This window comes from Oncorhynchus kisutch, linkage group LG27, assembly GCF_002021735.2.
Source record: "Oncorhynchus kisutch isolate 150728-3 linkage group LG27, Okis_V2, whole genome shotgun sequence".
Taxonomy (NCBI): domain Eukaryota; kingdom Metazoa; phylum Chordata; class Actinopteri; order Salmoniformes; family Salmonidae; genus Oncorhynchus; species Oncorhynchus kisutch.
Genome location: NC_034200.2, coordinates 28221166 through 28240162, shown reverse-complemented (window position 1 = coordinate 28240162; position 18997 = coordinate 28221166). Strand labels below are relative to the sequence as shown.

Below are 18997 nucleotides of genomic sequence, written 5' to 3'. Positions count from 1 at the left end.
CCAAGCGTCTTTGCTGCATGAGAGAAGCAGAGATGAAAGAGAAAACTGTACCAATGTCAACTACGTTGAAGCATTCATTCTATCGATGTATCACATTCTGGTGAGCAAATGCTTATTTACTAGCCTCGTTATTATGTCATTTTCTTCTGTTACTTTTTGATTTTATATATTTTTTTACTTTAGTTTATTTCGTAAAAAAAAAAACTATATTTCTTGAACTGCATTGTTGGTTGAGGGCTTGTAAGTAAGCATTTAACGGTAAGCTGTTGTATGTGACAAATCCGATTTGATTTGATTCTAAGGCAACAAGTCAGCAAATGTTTGTATTATTGTAATAATTTTTGTATTTAACCTTTATTTAACTTGGCAAGTCAGTTAAGAACAAATTATTATTTACAATGACGGCCTACCCCGGCCAAACCCGGACGACGCTAGGCCAGTTGTGCACCGCCCTATGGGACTCCCAATCAAGACCAGATTCAAACCAGGGCCTGCAGTGACGCCTCTTGCACTGAGATGCAGTGCCTTAGACCGCTGCGCCAGTCGGGAGCAAAGGCCAGAAGATAATCTGCATGTATCTAATCATAGACAAGTTGACTAACAAATACCCTACCATAGTGTTAGAAATTATAAGCAGAAACATAGGCCTATCTGAAAGCCTGTTAAAAAGTAAATCTGCCATCTTTGACTCTATAACGCATTTTCTATATTGTTGTTAGGGTCTGTTGCGTGCCTCAAATGTTCACATAGTCGGCCGGTGGCAGATGAGTTATTGGCATGTATAAAGGACATATCTGCACCTGAAGCTAAAACCTGTTCTCCCATTCCCCCCTCAGATTTGGAGAAGGCATGCACTTTCCATTCCTGCCAGCAGAAGAAATAGTGGAGCTTACCTTTGTGGCAAACACACACTCTCTCTCCCAACCCCTCAACACTCAAGAAACGTAAGCAGTAGATGAAACTGTGAATTCAGTTGAGAATTTGTTTTGTAAAAATGAACAAAACATTAAAAAAATATAGGACAAAACACACATCACGACAAGAGAGACAACACTACATAAAGAGAGACCTAGACAACAACATAGCAAGGCAGCAACATATGACAACACAACATGTTATCAACATAACAACAACATGGTAGCAACATAACATGGTAGCAGCACAAAACATGGTACAAACATTATTGGGCAAAGACAACAGCACGAAGGGCAAGAAGGTAGAGGCAACAATACATCACGCAAAGCAGCCACAACTGTGAGTAAGAGTGTCCATGATTGAGTCTTTGAATGAAGAGATTGAGATAAAACTGTCCAGTTTGAGTGTTTGTTGCAGCTTGTTCCTGTCGCTAGCTGCAGCGAACTGAAAAGAGGAGCGACACAGGGATGTGTGTGCTTTAGGGACTTTAAACAGAATGTGACTGGCAGAATAGGTGTTGTATGTGGAGGATAAGGGCTGCAGTAGATATCTCAGATAGGGGGGAGTGAGGCCTAAGTGGGTTTTATAAATAAGCATCAACCAGTGGGTCTTGCAATGAGTATACAGAGATTACTAGTTTGCAGAGGAGTATAAAGTGCAGTGATGTGTCCTTATAAGGAGCATTGGTGGCAAATCTGATGGCCGAATGGTAAATAACATCTAACCGCTCGAGAGCACCCTTACCTACCAATCTATAAATGATGTCTCCGTAATCTAGCATGGGTAGGATGGTCATCTGAATCAGGGTTAGTTTGGCAGCTGGGGTGAAAGAGGAGCTATTATGATAGAGGAAACAAAGTCTAGATTTTTCTTTAGCTTGCAGCTTTGATATGTGCTGAGAGAAGGACCGTGTACCGTCTAGCCATACTCCCAAGTACTTGTTTGAGGTGAATACCCCAAGCTCTAAACCCTCAGAGGTAGTAATAACACAGCATTTGGATTTTAGTTTCCACTGTCACGTGATGGAGGTGGCAGCATCAAATAATAATTTTCCCGGAAGTACCCATGCGTACCCGGGCACAGTCCTGCCGGCTCCAGCGGACGATAATGCATTGCACCATGGTCTCGCTGTAAACCGAATGAAACCCCCAGTATATTGTATTTTACCGGCAATCCGTTACCATCGGCGCCTTGATCATGGACCTCCGGTCCAGAGGCTTTTTTAGGAGGCATTGGAGTTGTCAATAGTAACCTTCAAGTGCGATATTAATACATTTTCTGCCCTGTCACTTTTGCATGTTCTGGGAATTTAAAGACGAAGTGACAGCACTCACCTAGCTAGCTGCTAAGTCAATAAAGGCACACTTTCCATTTGGAGGAGAGGACAAGAAACTACATTCGCTACAATTTTAAGTAATGGACAATAGGTTATAAAATACTGTATTTTTTTCCCCATTGTTTATTCAAGTCTTCCCTCCGATCCCTCAGACACTTCATACCCGGTAAGAATATTGTGCTAAAGTTCGATACCTGCTATTACGCTGTGAAAGACTAACGCACGGATGAAGGCCCTGTTCTGTCAGTCCATTTTACAAGGTTTGCTAACTTGGCTAAATAGCTTGCTATCTTTCAGAAGAATAACTAGCTAGCTAATGTTAGCAGCTAGAAATAGTATTGGCTTTAACTGTGTTTCTCTGTGCTCGTCAAAACGAGCCTGGGTAGTTAGTTAACCTTTGCATGAAATTGGGTTGGAACAACTCTCGAGCATTTCATTATTGAAGTTAGTTAGCTAGCCAGCTCAGGTCTGTGTTTGAAGTTGGTGAACTTATTGTTGTTAAATTAGCTAGCGAGCTAATGCTAGTCTAGAATGTTAGCAAGGTAACTTAATGAGATTTCGCAAATCTTTCATCAATTTGACAGTTCCCATCGAAACAAATGGTGTAGATTCACGCTTTACTTCAAGATGCCAATCTGGCAATTTACTCGCAAGTAAGTGTATTTTTATCACACTGTTTTAAAATTGCTAGTTAACGTTGGTTAACCTGCCCATAAAGCTGTAGCCAAAGCAATTGTCATGCTGGGCTTTCAGTGTGTGGCTTAGTCGGGCCTAGAATGAATACTCCTTGGAAGACTAACTTGGAAATTAACATGTGATTGAAAGTCTTAACTATTTCAGTTGGGTACAAATAAAGTGATATTTAATATTACAATCCACAATGTATATATGTGTAGACATGTCACTGCAGAATTTCAGGTGGACTTAAGTTGGCGAACTCATTTACTGTAGCTAGTCAAGTTCACTCACTCATTACTATGAGACACGTAGGCTACTACAGGCTAGCTAGCGGTGTGTGAAATCCACCATCAGTGGTCCTCTCCGGCATTGTTAGCACGCTAGAAGGCCTTGCTTGCAATTTGAAATACCAGTAACTAATGTTATACCTAATATACCCAGGAAAACGTATCATGTTAGTTATCATACGTTCATTTAATGGTCTTTCGTTTTATTTAGCGCCAAAAACAGAGTGGGCTAGCCAGGGATGGGATAACATATGGAAGCTAACTATAGTGGCTAACACCGGCTGCTTTGCTAGCTAGCTAGCCAGCCATATGACACGTCTAACTCATGTGAGATGTCCTCTTTAGACCATGTGCTATCAGTTTGACACGACATCTTTTCATGCTTTAATTAATGGCATGTCAAAAACACTGTCGGGAAATTGCTTAAACATTTTAAAGGCCGCAATATACACGTACCCTGATTCCATGTTGGTCTACAATTCCACATTCCTCAAATGCGAAAGTGGAGTGTGTTGCTTCCCAGTAAAATTATAAATGTTATTTAAATTGTTAGTTGTCATCTGATGTTATGTGGACATCTCTGAGGAATCTGAAAATTGTAACCAACACATGTCCACAATAGAGACAATCTGTTACAAGCAAATGGAGGCTACTGGCAAGTGAACTTTGACCTGAAAGACATTCATACTAAATAACTAGTTAGTTCAATTGAGCGTAAGTTAAAACAGTGAGTGAGATGTACAAGCCCAGGCTGGCGTGAACCTAATCCCCAATGGTGCAGAGAAGAGATTTGAATTCCACAACCCAGGAGCAGTTTATTTTTTGCAATTTCTAATTCGCAGACGTGTCATGTCAAATTCAGCTCTCTATCACAATCTCAGTCCCCCCAAATAGTCTCTCATTCTGAAAGGAAATGTTAGTTATTCCCTTGAGATGATAATAGTCATGGTGTGACATGTTCTTTATTGGCACCATCTGCTAGGAGGATCAATAGATGGTTCTGTCTGTTGTGACTGGAGTGTAGCATAGTGAAACTGCCCCTGTAGTGATGTGGTAACTCCCATTAACCCAATGCAACCTCAGGAGTGAGTTGGTGTCTTTTTGTTTAAGGTCTAAATAGCGGTTTATGGGTATTTTGGAACTCGGCACAACAACATTGTGTCACTGGAATGGCATATTTAGACTGAACTTCTGGAAGCCCATGAAATGGTGTTCTAACACAAGGTCTAACCTATCTACTGTAACGTTTCCTACTTTTTAACACCAACTTGTGACCAGTGTCGGGTTATTTGGCACTAAGCCTTACTGCCATGACCTACTACACCAGACAAACACTCAGGGTTTCTCATGAATATGTCATTGGGTACTGAGGGTAGCTCCGTGAGGGCAACCGCTAGTTAACTTCTTAGGCGGTTGATACAGGGATTTCCCAAGTTGGCTTTCTGACCTTTCTGCTCTTTCGCTCCCTGGGCATGGTGTCCAGGTGATTATTGTACATCTAGTGTGCCTAGCCTAGTCCAGCTGACCCAGTATCAATATGGAGATTAATGTCTTGGAGGATTTAAAAAAAATTGATTCACCAAATTTTTTGCTCATTTTGGTAACTAACTCTTCCTCAGATCGTCTGGCAAGTCAGCGCCACCCTGATGCAGAACCACGTGAAATGAACAAACCACCGCAGCCTATAACGGGACCCACCTCTGTCCCACTCCCCTCCCCCTCCCCTGGCCTGACACAGGTGAGAGCCAGTGACAAGACCCAGCTCGCTCTGACAGATCAGAGTAGCGTTCATTAGGCAAAAAACATGAGACAATGTTTTGAAACCGTGAGATTCTACATGGGTTTTATTCATTAGACAAAGACTTTTGCTAAATGTTTTGCAACAGAAAATGTTCACTCCAAATGGAAAACAGTTTGCAAAAAAACCAGAGTTTCTATTGGACAAATTCCTATAGGTCCCTCCCCGTTTCATCAAGTTTGCGTCAGTTTGGTTCCATTTGGTTCTTAGTGAATACAAAGATTAAACTGTTTACCATTTACTCTAGGAACAAAACAAATCAAACAGGGAGGGTCCTACCTGCCCTTTGCACTGCTAAATGTTTCCCCTTGCAAAATGTTCTGCGACTAATAAATACACCCCTGAACTTGTCCAATAAGGATGATCATTTTTGTTTTCCTTTCTGAAGCGTTTTGCTACATTGTATCCTACTGAGCACAACCCATCTTTGGCAGCAAGTTAGCCGGCTAATGTAGTTGTGTTTCTCTGCCTCCCCTCTTTCCCAGGCTACCTATGCCTCTGGACAGCCCACTTCTCTTGTCTTCGCCACCCAAACACCTCAACAAATGAATTCTGCACCGCAGCCACGACAGGTAGTGCACTCTACTTCTTCTGCTACTCAATTGCTCCTTTCATTTTCCGCTCTTTTGCCAACACTCTTTCAATGTCGACTCTTCTATGTCTTGCTGAGTGTAAGACCCCTACTTCAATTCTTTAAGGTCCAATGCAGCTGTTTTTTTAAAATCTAAATATCAAATGTTTTCTGGGTAACAATTAAGTACCTTACTATGATTGTTTCTTTTTGCTGTTTTAATTGAAAACAAAAATATATTTTCTCAAGCATGAAATTTGCTAGGACTGTCTGAGTTAGGGGCCTAATTGGATGAACCTAATGGGAGGGATATGAAACCTCTGAACTAGCTGTTATTGGCCAAGAGGTTTGAAACTCATTGTTATTGCTCTATTAACTTATACCGCCTTGTGACGTCGCCAGGCAGGCCAGAACTCCATCCCACCAAAACAGGCTGAAATTTCAGACGGTCTTTTCAAACAGCTCTTATACTCAAAGGGCATTATCATAATTTTCACAGTATTATTCCAATCTCAGTGTGGAAATGTACAGTACCAGTCAAAAGTTTGGACACACCTACTCATTCCAGGGTTTTTCTTTATTTTTGCTATTTTCTACATTGTAGAATAATAGTGAAAACATAAAAACTATGAAATAACACATATGGAATCATGTAGTAACCAAAAGTGTTAAATAAATCAAAATATATTTGCGATTCTTCAAAGTTGCCACCCTTTGCCTTGATGACAGCTTTGCACACTCTTGGTATTCTCTCAACCAGCTGCATGAGGTAGTCACCTGGAATGCCTTTCAATTAACAGGTGTGCCTGAAGTTAATTTGTGGAATTTCATTCCTTTCTAATGATTTTGTGCCAATCAGTTGTGTTGTGACAAGGTAGGGATGGTATACAGAAGATAGTACGGACTTGGTCTTTTTACCAAATAGGGCTATGGCAAGAACAACTCAAATAAGCAAAGAGAAACAACAGTCCATCATTACTTTAAGACATGGAGGTCAGTCAATCTAGAACATTTCAAGAACTTTGAAAGTTTCTTCAAGTGCAGTTGCAAATACTATCAAGCACTATGATGAAACTGGCTCTCATGAGGACCACCACAGGAAATGAAGACCCAGAGTTACCTCTGCTGCAGAGGATAAGTTCGTTAGAGTTACCAGCCTCAGAAATCGGGAAATAATTGCACCTCAGATTTCAGCCCAAAGAAATGCTTCAGAATTCAAGTAACAGACCCATCTCAACATCAACTGTTGAGAGGAGACTGCATGAGTCAGGCATTCATAGTCTAATTGCTGCAAAGAAACCACTACTAAAGGACACCAATAAGAAGAGACTTGCTTGGGCCAAGAAACACAAGCAATAGACATTAGACTGGTGGAAATCTGTCCTTTCGTCTGAGTCCTAATTTGAGATTTTTGCTTCCAAACGCCGTGTCTTTGTGAGATGCAGAGTAACTGAACGGATCAGCTCCGCATGTGTGGTTTCCACTGTGAAGCATGGAGGTGGTGTGGGGGTGCTTTGCTGGTGACACTGTCAGTGATTTATTTAGAATTCAAGGCACAATTAACCAGCATGGCTACCACAGCATTCTGCAGCGATACACCATCCCATCTGGTTTGCACTTAGTGGGACTATCATTTGTTTTTCAACAGGACAATGGCCCAAAACTCATCTCCAGGCTGTGTAAGGGCTATTTGACCAAGAAGGTGAGAGATGGAGTGCTGCATCAGATGACCTGGTCTCCACAAGCACCCGACTTCAACCCAATTGAGATGCTTTGGGATGAGTTGGACCGCAGAGTGACGGAAAAGCAGTCAACAAGTGCTCAGCATATGTGTGAACTCCTTCAAGATTGTTGGAAAAGCATTCCAGGTGACTACCTCATGAGCTGGTTGAGTGAATGCCAAGAGTGTGCGAAGTTGATATCCAGGCAAAGGGTGGCTACTTTGAAGAATCTCAAATAAAATAAATATATTTAAAAAATATATATATTTAACACTTTTTTTTGGTTACTACATGATTCCATATGTGTTATTTCATAGTTATGATTTATTCACTATTATTCTACAATGTAGAAAATTGTAAAAATAAAGAAAAACCCCTTGAATGTGTAGGTGTCCAAACTTTTGACTGCTACTGTATGTGTATATGTAACATACAAATCATGTTTTTGGCTGCACTGGGCCTTTTAACTCCAACTCTTGCTCAACTGTAACGCTTTGGTCCAACCTGTGTGTAACGGTCTTTCTGCTTAACCACTTTGGTTTAGTGTGTGTGTTTTTTAAGGTCCATCTCACCACTCTGGCTACCAACCTTGACCTCTTGCTCTCTTTTTCTGTCCTCCCTCCCAGTTTTCCACCGGGCCCCGTGCTTTACACCAACAGGTACTAACTCCCCTTACCTTGCCCAAAATGTCTGCCGTCTCAATAGGACCGTAGTGCATTAATACACATTTCACTTTAGAGAAGGATGAGGCTCAACAACCTTTCTTAGTTCTGACCAGATCCAGCTGTAACTACACCCAAAACCACCTGATTGAATGAAATGTATATATTTTTTTATCAATTAAGACCTTGAGTAGTGGAGTGCTAGAATCTGTCCCTCAGCCTTTTGTGGATCTCCAGGACCAGGGATTCCCCCAGTGAAGACATCCAGGCTGGTAACCCCATAGGCTACCCCTGGTAACACCTAATATGACACCACCCGCAGTAGGGCAGTTCAGTAAAGGTACTAGGCACCTCAGCAGTATGGTCTGCCGGTTTTACATTGCACTTGTATATGTGTAAATTGGTTACCCCAATCAAGCAAAGTGCTGGCCAAACCACTTGCTAGGCCTGCAAACAGGCATCGATGAAACTAGAAGACGTATGCTAACCCCTTGGGAATTTAAATCTGTTACCCTCTAGCTTTATATTTCTGCAACGTCTTCATATTTTCTGATGGTCAGCTGCATGTGAAAGACTGATGTTTTGCACTGCTAACTAATGTCTGAGTGATTTACTCTTGCTTCTTACATTCTCTCTCACATTCCTTCTGCTCTCTATTTTTATTTTTTTAAATTACTTTTATCTTCCTATTTTTCTGTTGCCTTTCTGTCACCCTGCCCCCTTGTTCTCTGCTTGTGTGTTGTCCGGCTGAAGGGTGGATACAGGGCACTGCAGGTAACAGCTTCTCTCTTCCTTCTCATCTGAGTGTATAGAACCTGAGGGCTGAATGCACAGCCACACAACAACAACCATGTCATACAGAGTCGACATTGTAAAATTTTTAGGGTAGATGCGAGCTGTGATCAATGTTAAATTGTAGCAGACATTTCTTTCCACTCGGCCCTGTAGTTCCCAGTCTTTGATGTACTAACCTGGATGGATATGCACCCCCCGTGGAGTCTCAACTATCTGACACTTTCATTATGTGACATTTTAGCCCTGCGGTGCACACACACACACAAATATACTGACAGTTTCTGTCCCTCCCTCCCCCATTTTTCTCTAGCCTTACTATGCCAACAGGCCCACCATAACCACCAGTGTCACCCGGGTCCAGACCAGCAGTGGGCCTCGTCCGGTTGGTCCCACCCACATCTACCAGCCCGGCTCCCAGATGATGATGATCCCTGGTCAGCAGCTGTCCTTTGCTGGCTCCCCTCAGGGCTACTTCATCCCCCCTGGACAGGTACTACAGCTGGTCATCACGTTATGCTAACGGTCAACTTGACTAGAATAAATGGTTGCAAGTTTTTGGAATTTCTGAAAATCTGGGAATTTTTGGAAAGTAAAAAAAGAAAAGTGCATCCCTAATTATCACACCGCTCATGCAGTATTCCAGCTGATAGTCTAAAGTCAAGAGGTAATGTTACATACTATTGTAGATATACCTAAACAGAGCAAACGGGGAGCTTGATCCCTTTAAGACAGGTAACTTGACACAGTTCTAAGTGTCCTCTCTGTCTCTCTGTAGTATCGGGCTCCCTACATGCCACCAAGTCCACAGTACCCTGTGACAAGTGGGACAGCAGGCTTCTACCCAGGCACCAGCCCGGCTGAATACCCCACCTATGGTAAGAGGCCCTGCTCTGAGCCGGGCCCCACCTGCCAAGCACAACCACCATGACTGCAACCATAATCTTGATTAGAATCACAGGCACGACAAGATCAGCAGCTGGAACGCGAACCTCAACCTACTGTTGAACCGTTCAATGTCCGCTCGAACCACAACCATGGCTACACTAGGTCCAATCACGATCTTACCTAGGACCATCACTGTAAATACTACCAAAACCACATCCATGACAAGAACTGGGGCCACATGCACCCAGACATATCTTAGTCGGTTGGTCTTTGTGTCGGTTGGCCGGTCGATCTTAGTGTCGCTCTTAGGGGTCGGTCGGTCGATCTTATTGGTCAGTCAGTAGATCAAATCAAATGTTATTGGTTGCATACACATATTTTGCAGATGTTATTGCGGTGGTAGCGAAATGCTTATGTTTCTAGCTTTAAAAATGCAGTAATATCTAACAATACACACGAACCCCCCCCACAAAAAATACATGAAGTAAAAACTTGCAATGTCAGAGTCCGGTATGTAAGTACAGTGAATTTGGAAAGTATTCAGACCCCTTGACGTTTTCCACATTTTGTTACATTACAGCCTTATTCTAAAATGTATTTAAATAAACATTTCTCATCCATCTACACACAATAGCCCGTAATGACACGGAGAAAACTGGTTTTTAGAAATGTTTGCAAATATATTACAAATAAAAAATGGAAAGATCACATTTACATAAGTATTCAGACCCTTTACACAGTACTTTGTTGAAGCATCTTTGGCAGAAATTACAGCCACAAGTCTTGGGTTTGACACTACAAGCTTGGCACACATGTATTTTGGGAGTTTCTCTTATTCTTCTATGCAGATCCTCAAGCTCAGTCAGGCTGGATGGGGAGCGTCGCTGCACAGCTATTTTCAGGTCTCTCCAGAGATGTTCGATCGGGTTCAAGTCTGGGCTCTGGCTGGGTCACTCAAGGACATTCAGAGACTTGTACCGAAGCCACTCCTGCATTGCCTTGGCTCTGTGCTTAGGGTCGTTGTCTTGTTGGAAGCTAAACCTTGGCCCCAGTCTGAAGTCCTGAGTGCTCTGGAGCAGGTTTTCATCAAGGATCTCTCTACTTTGCCCTGCCTTTTGGCAAACTCCAAGTGGACTGTCGTGCCTTTTACTGAGGAGTGTCTTCCGTCTGGCTACTCGACCATAAATTCATGATTGGTGGAGTGCTGCAGAGAGTGTTGTCCTTCTGGAAGGTTCTCCCATCTCCACAGAGGAACTCGGGAGCTCTGTCAGTGACCAAGGCCCTTCTCCCCCAATTGCTCAGTTTGGCCGGGCGGCCAGTTCTAGGAAGAGTCTGGGTGGTTCCAAACGTCTTCCATTTAAGAATAATGGAGGTCACTGTGTTCTTAGGGACCTTCAATCCGCCAGACATTTTTTGGTACCCTTCCCCAGATCTGTGCCTCGACACAATCCTGTCTCGGAGCTCTACGGACAATTCCTTCGACCTCATGCCTTGGTTTTTGCTCTGACATGCACTGTCAACTGTGGGACCTTTATATAGACAGGTGTGGGCCTTTCCAAATCATGTCCAATCAATTGAATTTACCACAGGTGTACTCCAATCAAGTTGTAGAGGCATCTCAAGGATGGTCATTGGACACAGGATGCACCTGAGCTCAATTTAGATTCTCATAGCAAAGGGACTGAATGTAAATAAGGTATTTGTTTTATTGTTTATACATTTGCAAAAATCTCTAAACCTGTTTTAGTTTTCTCATTATGGGGTATGTTGTGTAGATTAATGTGTCAACATTTATTCAATCCATTTTAGAATAAGACTGGAACGTTACAAAATGTGGAAAGGGGTCTGAATACTTTCCGAAAGCACTGTGTAATGGTGTGAATAGAAAATGTATGTACTGCTGTAGTTTATATAGGATGAGCCTTGACTAGAATACAGTTAAATAGTTATGAAGTGGGTAGAAAAGTATGTGAGCATATTGCAGCAGTCTCTAAGGTGCAGCGTTGCTTACCAGGTGGTAGCCAGCTCTTACAGTTGGTCGGTCACACATTTATCGGTCAATATATGAAATGTAGCAGACTCTCTTATCCAAAGTCACTTAGTCATGCGTGGATATATTTTACATATGGGTGGTCCCGAGAATCGAACCCACGACCCTGGCGTGACAAGTTCCATGCTCTACCAACTGAGCTACAAAGGACCACTAGTTGATCTTACAATTGCTCTTGTAGTTGCTCTTAGGGTTGGCCAGTCAGGTGGTCTTACGGTTGGTTCATTGCTGCGTGGCCTGGCAGGCTGTGTGTATGATGGTCTCTGTTCTCTCTTTAGGATCCAAGGCTGTGTGTGTGTGTGTGGGCTTTGGTTCTGCTCTATCAGTCTTCTCACCTGCTGCTTCTCATTGCCTTTAACACCCTGCTTACTTCTGGTTCCCTTCACTCACTCTGCATCTGTCTCTTCCTGTCCTCTCTTCTCTCTTCCCTTTAATTTTCCTTCCTTCCCTCGCTCCCTTCCTTCCTTCTTCCCTCTCCCCCCTGTTGTGTTCAGAGCCCTCTCTGGCTGTGAGGGAGAGGAGAGGGGGCGGGCGAGAGAATGGGCGTCTCTCTCTCCACGGTGCTCCTCTCACCTCCCAGCGCTACCCCGGTGAGTATGTGTGTGTGTGTGTGTGTGTGTGTGTGTGTACTTGTGTGTGCATGTGTGTTGCTTAGTATGTGCTGGGCTGCATCTTTGTCTGCCTAATATGTCTGCATAATGTGTTTTTTCCCTTGTGCACATGGTTTTGTTTTGCTGCGGATACATGTGTGTATTTCAGTGCATGTTCAGTCTGTGTGTGAATGTCTCTTGCTCTTTTTGGGGTGTGTTTGACAAACCTCCCTTTCTCCCTCCCTCCCCCTACAGCAGGTGCCTACTACCCGGCCCAGCCCCAGTACAGCCACACACCCCCTGTCCAGACCGCGCCTGTCATAAGCCCTGCCCAGCCCCAGCAGCAGGCCTTGCCCCCTCAGCTGCCGACCCATCCACCGGCACCCAAGAGGGAGCGCGTAACGGTACTGTACCACACACTGTTGCATTTCCACTATGAGACTTTACCCCGGTGTTTGGCCTAACGAAAGACTTGAGTTTCCACTAGGGATGTTAGCTGCCGAAAATACATTTGACAGGTCATGCTTATCGGCAATTTGCATAATTTAGTGGAAATAAATTGTCGAGTGTGTATTTTCGTTAGTTGTCATGCATCTTACTTATCACATTTGCACAGCATACAGAGCCTAGTTTGAGGAACGGAGTATCCTATCACTTGTCAGACAACCCAAGAGTAGCTCCTCACTGGAGTGAAACGTGCTTTTGTAAACCCAGTCATTGCTCAACTAATAATAATTATAAATGCAGTCGCATGTTAACTTTCATGGCCACAATTTAAATGGAGCTGTTTTTAATTGTCAATCTCAACTGGTAATTAAAGCGCGCCTACCATTTTCCATTCGAGTGCCTAAGCAATAGTCAACATTAGGCAGGCTATCAGCGCGTCACCACCGCTTTGAGGCACTAATTGTCTGAAAGCTGAACGCTTTACTTCAAATATGTCTTACCTTGCTTCAAAGTAGCCTTGTGAAAATCCATCCATAGAAATGTGGAGACAGTTATTTTCTAAAGACTTCCTGATGCCCTTGTCTAGCTTTTCTCTCCTGCTCTATTTGTTTTCATATCAACTTTCCTTTGTTGTCCAGAAGCCAAAGGCACAATCCTAGTCATATTAGCAACCCATCCTAGTGGTTATTAGACTCCCCCTCTTTCTAACTGACATTTTCATTATGGAACCGCTCTCATTATGTGTACTGTTTAAAACAGTATTTTCCTGTAAATTACATTTTGGTAAATGTTTTAAATATAAGTTTTATTTGCTGCTTCGTTACAGGAGTTGAATCTACGCGGGCTGGTTCTCACTGGCTGGTACCCGTGTCTCACTGGCCGGTACCCGTGTCTCACTGGCTGGTACCCGTGTCTCACTGGCCGGTACCCGTGTCTCACTGGCTGGTACCCGTGTCTCACTGGCTGGTACCCGTGTCTCACTGGCTGGTACCCGTGTCTCACTGGCTGGTACCTGTGTCTCACTGGCTGGTACCCGTGTCTCACTGGCTGGTACCCGTGTCTCACTGGCTGGTACCCGTGTCTCACTGGCTGGTACCCGTGTCTCACTGGCTGGTACCCGTGTCTCACTGGCTGGTACCCGTGTCTCACTGGCTGGTACCCGTGTCTCACTGGCTGGTACCCGTGTCTCACTGGCTGGTACCCGTGTCTCACTGGCTGGTACCCGTGTCTCACTGGCTGGTACCCGTGTCTCACTGGCTGGTACCCGTGTCTCACTGGCTGGTACCCGTGTCTCAATGGCTGGTACCCGTGTCTCACTGGCTGGTACCCGTGTCTCACTGGCTGGTACCCGTGTCTCACTGGCTGGTACCCGTGTTTCACTGGCTGGTACCCGTGTTTCACTGGCTGGTACCCGTGTCTCACTGGCTGGTACCCGTGTCTCACTGGGCCATGGCTCCGGTGGACTTGCTCTAGCTTGGAGCCAAGGCAAGGCCCTGAGTACTTTTCACCTGGCATTTACTATCATTCGACCGATATGTGATTTTTGGGTCCTATACTGATTTTAGGGAGGCGAAAGTCTCCGTTTACCAGTATATTTCCTGATTTGTTTTTTTAGATGGAGTGAAAAATACATAAATATTTTTTTATTTTATTTATTTATTTATTTATTTTACAATATTTTTTTTACAAATTGTACTCCAAGGGATGAACAGATACTCTAAATTAAATTATGAACATTATTTAAGAATATTTTATTTGTGGTTTACATGATAACCACCAAAAACAACTATGTATCCTCTAAATCAAAGTAAATACAAAACACTTTCAGTTGACCTCCTAAGGTACAACTTAAAGATGTCTGTCTATGGTGGTGAATAAGAAGGCAGTAGTATTTGGGCTGAAGGGCTCAATGAATTAACCTGTAATCTGAAACTACACTGTTCACAAGATCACAAACTATGCAGTGAAATCCTGTAATATGCAGTTCATAATGTCACCACTTAGTAGATTCACTATGGTGCTTTACAACAGTCAAAGGTCATGTAAAGAAACACTTTATGGCAACCTTGCAACAAGAGCTTGTTATGACACGCACACGCCAGCTGTTCATTATCAAAATGTTTTCTTACTGAAACCGTGATGTAAATTACACTGTTATTCAATAGAAAATGTATTGGCTAATATATTTCAACTGCAAGTGGCATGCGCTCATGACTGAATCTTAATGCAGGAAAAAGCTGTGCACTTTTTTTTAGCCACACGTTCTATTTTCGCGAGCTAACAATCTCTCATCATGACTGCAAGCATATGTCTTGAATGATAGATCTGCACCAACTAACTAAATAAACCCACTAACATAATAGGGCCAGACAGTAACACTGTTGATTTTGTATCAACGATGAGTCTGTGTTCTCTTTGGCTTCAGCTGGCTAGATGGACAGTTGGATCATTTTCCTTATCAAAAACATCTGTTTAGGCAATTGAGGTTGTTGATTCTGCTTTTCAGCCCTAGCTATGGTAACACAATTTCCCTAGTATATTAGCAGTGGAAAAGCCCTGTAAAGGGCGGAGGGTGTACTATGACCTTGCTGCTGAGGTCAATGCCGTTCAGGAGTAGGTAGAGTAGATGTTGCCCCTTAACGCTGATACGGGATCCGATATCTTCTCACCCCCCCCCAATGGTTAAAGATAGAATCGGGGGAGGGTAATCTGATTTTAGATCAGAATTGGGCTTGGGGTAATGTGACCCTAGATGTGTGCTTAAGAGCAATTCCAACCATGTGCTAAAGACGGAGAGGAGAATGAACCAAGGGAAATGATTATCCCTCATTTTTGATGGGAGAAGAGAATGGGATTTTCATTATAGGCCTATTTAACCAGTGTTATCAGTGCAAAACGTTTTGCAACTGGAAACTAAAACGAGCATTTCATTCACATTGAAAGTTCAGTCACTCCCAGTTTAGGTCCGTTTTCTTCTGTTTGGGTTTCGTGAGTACGACCCAGGTTAGTCAGTTAATAGCACATTTTTAAACTCAGCAAAAAAAGAAACGTCCTCTCACTGTCAACTGTGTTTTATTTTCAGCAAACTTAACATGTGTAAATATTTGTATGAACACAACAAGATTCAACAACTGAGACATAAACTGAACAAGTTCCACAGACCTGTGACTAACAGAAATTGAATAATGTGTCTCTGAATAAAGGGGGGAATAAAAACAGTCAGTATCTGGTGTGGCCTCTAGCTGCATTAAGTACTGCAGTGCATCTCCTCCTCATAGACTGCACCAGATTTTCCAGTTCTTGCTGTTCTTGAGATGTTACCCCCACTCATCCACCAAGGCACCTGTAAGTTGCCGGACATTTCTGGGAGGAATGGCCTTAGCCCTCACCCTCTGATCCAACAGGTCCCAGACGAGCTCAATGGGATTGAGATTTGGGATCTTCGCCTGCAATGACAACAAGCTTAGTCCGATGATGCTGTGACACACCGCCCCAGACCATAACGGACCCACCACCTCCAAATCAATCCCGCTCCAGAGTACAGGCCTCGGTGTAACTCTCATTCCTTCGACGATAAACGCGAATCCGACCATCACCCCTGGTGAGACAAAACTACGACTCGTCAGTGAAGAGCACTTTTTGCTAGTCCTGTCTGGTCCAGCGACGGTGGGTTTGTGCCCATAGGCGACGTTGTTGCTGGTGATGTCTGGTGAGGACCTTCAAGCCCTCAGTCCAGCCTCTCTCAGCCTATTGCGGACAGTCCACTGATGGAGGAATTGTGCGTTCCTGGTGTAACTCGGGCAGTTGTTGCCATCCTGTACCTGTCCCGCAGGTGTGATGTTCGGATGTACCGATCCTGTGCCACTGCGAGGACGATCAGCTGTCCGTCGTGTCTCAACGTAGCGCTGTCTTAGGCGTCTCACAGTACAGACATTGCAATTCATTGCCCTGGCCACATCTGCAGTCCTCATTCCTCCTTGCAGCATGCCTAAGGCACGTTCACGCAGATGAGCAGGGACCCTGTGCTTCTTTATTTTGGTGTTTTTCAGAGTCAGTAGAAAGGCCTCTTTAGTGTCCTAAGTTTTCATAACTGTGACCTTAATTGCCTACCGTCTATAAGCTGTTAGTGTCTTAACGACTGTTCCACAGGTGCATGTTCATTAATTGTTTATGGTTCATTGAACAAGCATGGGAAACAATGTTTAAACCCTTTACAATGAAGATCTGTGAAGTTATTTGGATTTTTACAAATTATCTTTGAAAGACAGGGTCCTGAAAAATGACTTATTTTTTATTTATTTACAATGACTGCTTGGGCGCGATGTGATTGTCTTAATACAATAAATTAATTTCTAGAACTTTAGTATAGACTGTTTAACCTCATCCTGCGCCCCCCACCCTGTTCCTACCCCTTCTAGATCAGAATACGAGACCCCAACCAAGGGGGCCGTGATATCACAGAGGAGATCATGTCCGGGGGAAGGTCCACCTCCACCCCCCCTTCACAGGTATGCATCACAACTCACTGGAGCATGTAACGTTACAGAATGCACTGATAAACATTGTTGTCCAATAATTAGATTTCTTGCTGTTCTTGCTGTATCATATGAAACAGATTGTCCGTCAGATAGAACAGGGAATCTATCAGCTCTATACTTCCTAGTTGAATACATTTAACGTTAAGTGTTTCACATCACTTAATACATCCCCTGATTTCTCCTCATTGAAATCATTCCCAGTGATGACCTCACAATGCAAGTTTGGAATCCTGTGGCTTTGAGATGATTCCACAGCGATGATGTCATAAAGGAAACCAGGAAGTTTGGAATAGAAGCCAGATGTTCCATTCAGTGTTTATTTTTATGGTTGTGTGTTCTCTCCAACTCTCAACTTGGCTGGTTTTGATCAACCAGGCAAAAGGATAGCATTTGAAAAAAACATAATATTTTGTATCAAGCATATTTTTGCAATGCTAGTTTTGATGTTGCTTCCTGTTTTCGGCCCCTAGTCCTCCACCACAGAGGAAGAAGGTCTTGCCCAGACCAATGGGGAATTTACTAAACCCGTCACCATCGTGACGAGAACAGGTGAGCCTCCTCTCAGGTCTTGTGGTACTATGTTTATACAGCCACATTTTGCCCGCATGAATTACTGACTTGATTGTCAGTGATTGATTGCAGTACATTAAAGGTCCAAAACAGTTGCAAACTGATTTCCTTCTTTGTTGCAGATGAAAACGCAGAACCCGCGGATTGCACAGTGACGGCCGCCGAAACCCTGCCTCCAGTGTTGTCAACTCCAGAGCCTACCACTGCAGCTGTCCCACTGGAGGCCAGACAGGAAACCGATGGCCAGGTTGCCCCGCTTACCGAACAGGTCGTCAGCGAATCACATGCCCCGGTGGCGGGGATGAGGCCCGAGGTGCCCATCCCACAAAGGGAAGACCAGGCCCCTGCCTCCTCCCCCCTGACAGCTTCTACCTCCCCTCCCCCTGCAGAGGTACAGACTCCACCCCCTGCCACCACCATGGCTCAGGCCAGCCACACAGTGGGTGCTGGTATGACCCCCGCGGTGAAGGCAGTGACCCCGGAAGGTCCTTCCACACAGGTAGAGCTTCTGGCTGCACCAGCATCTGTGGAGAAGCCTCTTGCCCAGGTAGCGGAGGAAGTAGTAGTGGTGGAGGAGAAGGTAGAAAAGGTCAAGAAGGAGCCGGCAGTTACCATCAATCCAGAGGTAGTAGTGGCTGTTGTGGTCATTAAAGAAGACACTAAACCCGCTCCACGACTTGTGGCCCCCATCGCCGTGGCAACGGGCGACGATTTCGTTCCGTCCTTGAAGTTGGTGGCGGCTGTGGAAGCAGCCACTAAAACTGAGAGCGTGGTGTTGCCGCCAGCGCCTAAACAGAAAGCCATGACCGAGCCCATTTCTGCCCCTGCTCCTGCCGCCATTCCCTCTGTCCCGGAGGCGGAGCCTGCTGTGGCCCAAAAGAAGGTGGAGCAGCTGCCCCTGTCCAACGGCCTCCCCCAGGAGGACCCCGATGAGGTAGCCCCCGTTGCTGCAATAGAGCGCATTGCAACTGTAATCACAGAGCCTGCCGCTCCCCCACCTCAGGAAACTGCTAACCCTGCAGCTGCTGCCGTGGAGGAGGAGGAGAAGAAAGAAGAAGAGGAGGAGAAGCGGAAAGAGGAGGAGCAGAAAGAGGAGGATGCATCCCCAGTGCCCTTGTCCAGCAGCCCTTCAGAGGACTCGTCTATGCAAGGTG

General features: G+C 44.2%; 1 protein-coding gene across 11 annotated transcripts in view; it reads left to right on the top strand.

The window, feature by feature from the left end:
* Window positions 1-18997, top strand: part of LOC109871809 (eukaryotic translation initiation factor 4 gamma 1-like) — a 52533-nt gene that overhangs the window by 1555 nt on the left and 31981 nt on the right. The window contains exons 1-13 of one of the 11 annotated variants that reach the window (XM_031807334.1): window positions 1990-2417; window positions 2836-2904; window positions 4836-4954; window positions 5470-5586; window positions 7933-7965; window positions 8722-8742; window positions 9074-9253; window positions 9539-9638; window positions 12193-12288; window positions 12544-12692; window positions 17154-17243; window positions 17744-17822; window positions 17966-18994. In XM_031807334.1, the coding sequence (XP_031663194.1) occupies window positions 4880-4954; window positions 5470-5586; window positions 7933-7965; window positions 8722-8742; window positions 9074-9253; window positions 9539-9638; window positions 12193-12288; window positions 12544-12692; window positions 17154-17243; window positions 17744-17822; window positions 17966-18994 (1969 nt within the window). In that variant the 5' untranslated portion in view covers window positions 1990-2417; window positions 2836-2904; window positions 4836-4879. Of the gene's footprint in view, window positions 1-1989; window positions 2418-2835; window positions 2905-4835; window positions 4955-5469; window positions 5587-7932; window positions 7966-8721; window positions 8743-9073; window positions 9254-9538; window positions 9639-12192; window positions 12289-12543; window positions 12693-17153; window positions 17244-17743; window positions 17823-17965; window positions 18995-18997 lie in introns of those variants that run through there. The other 10 variants (XM_031807333.1, XM_031807336.1, XM_031807337.1 and 7 more) reach the window with 10 other exon arrangements.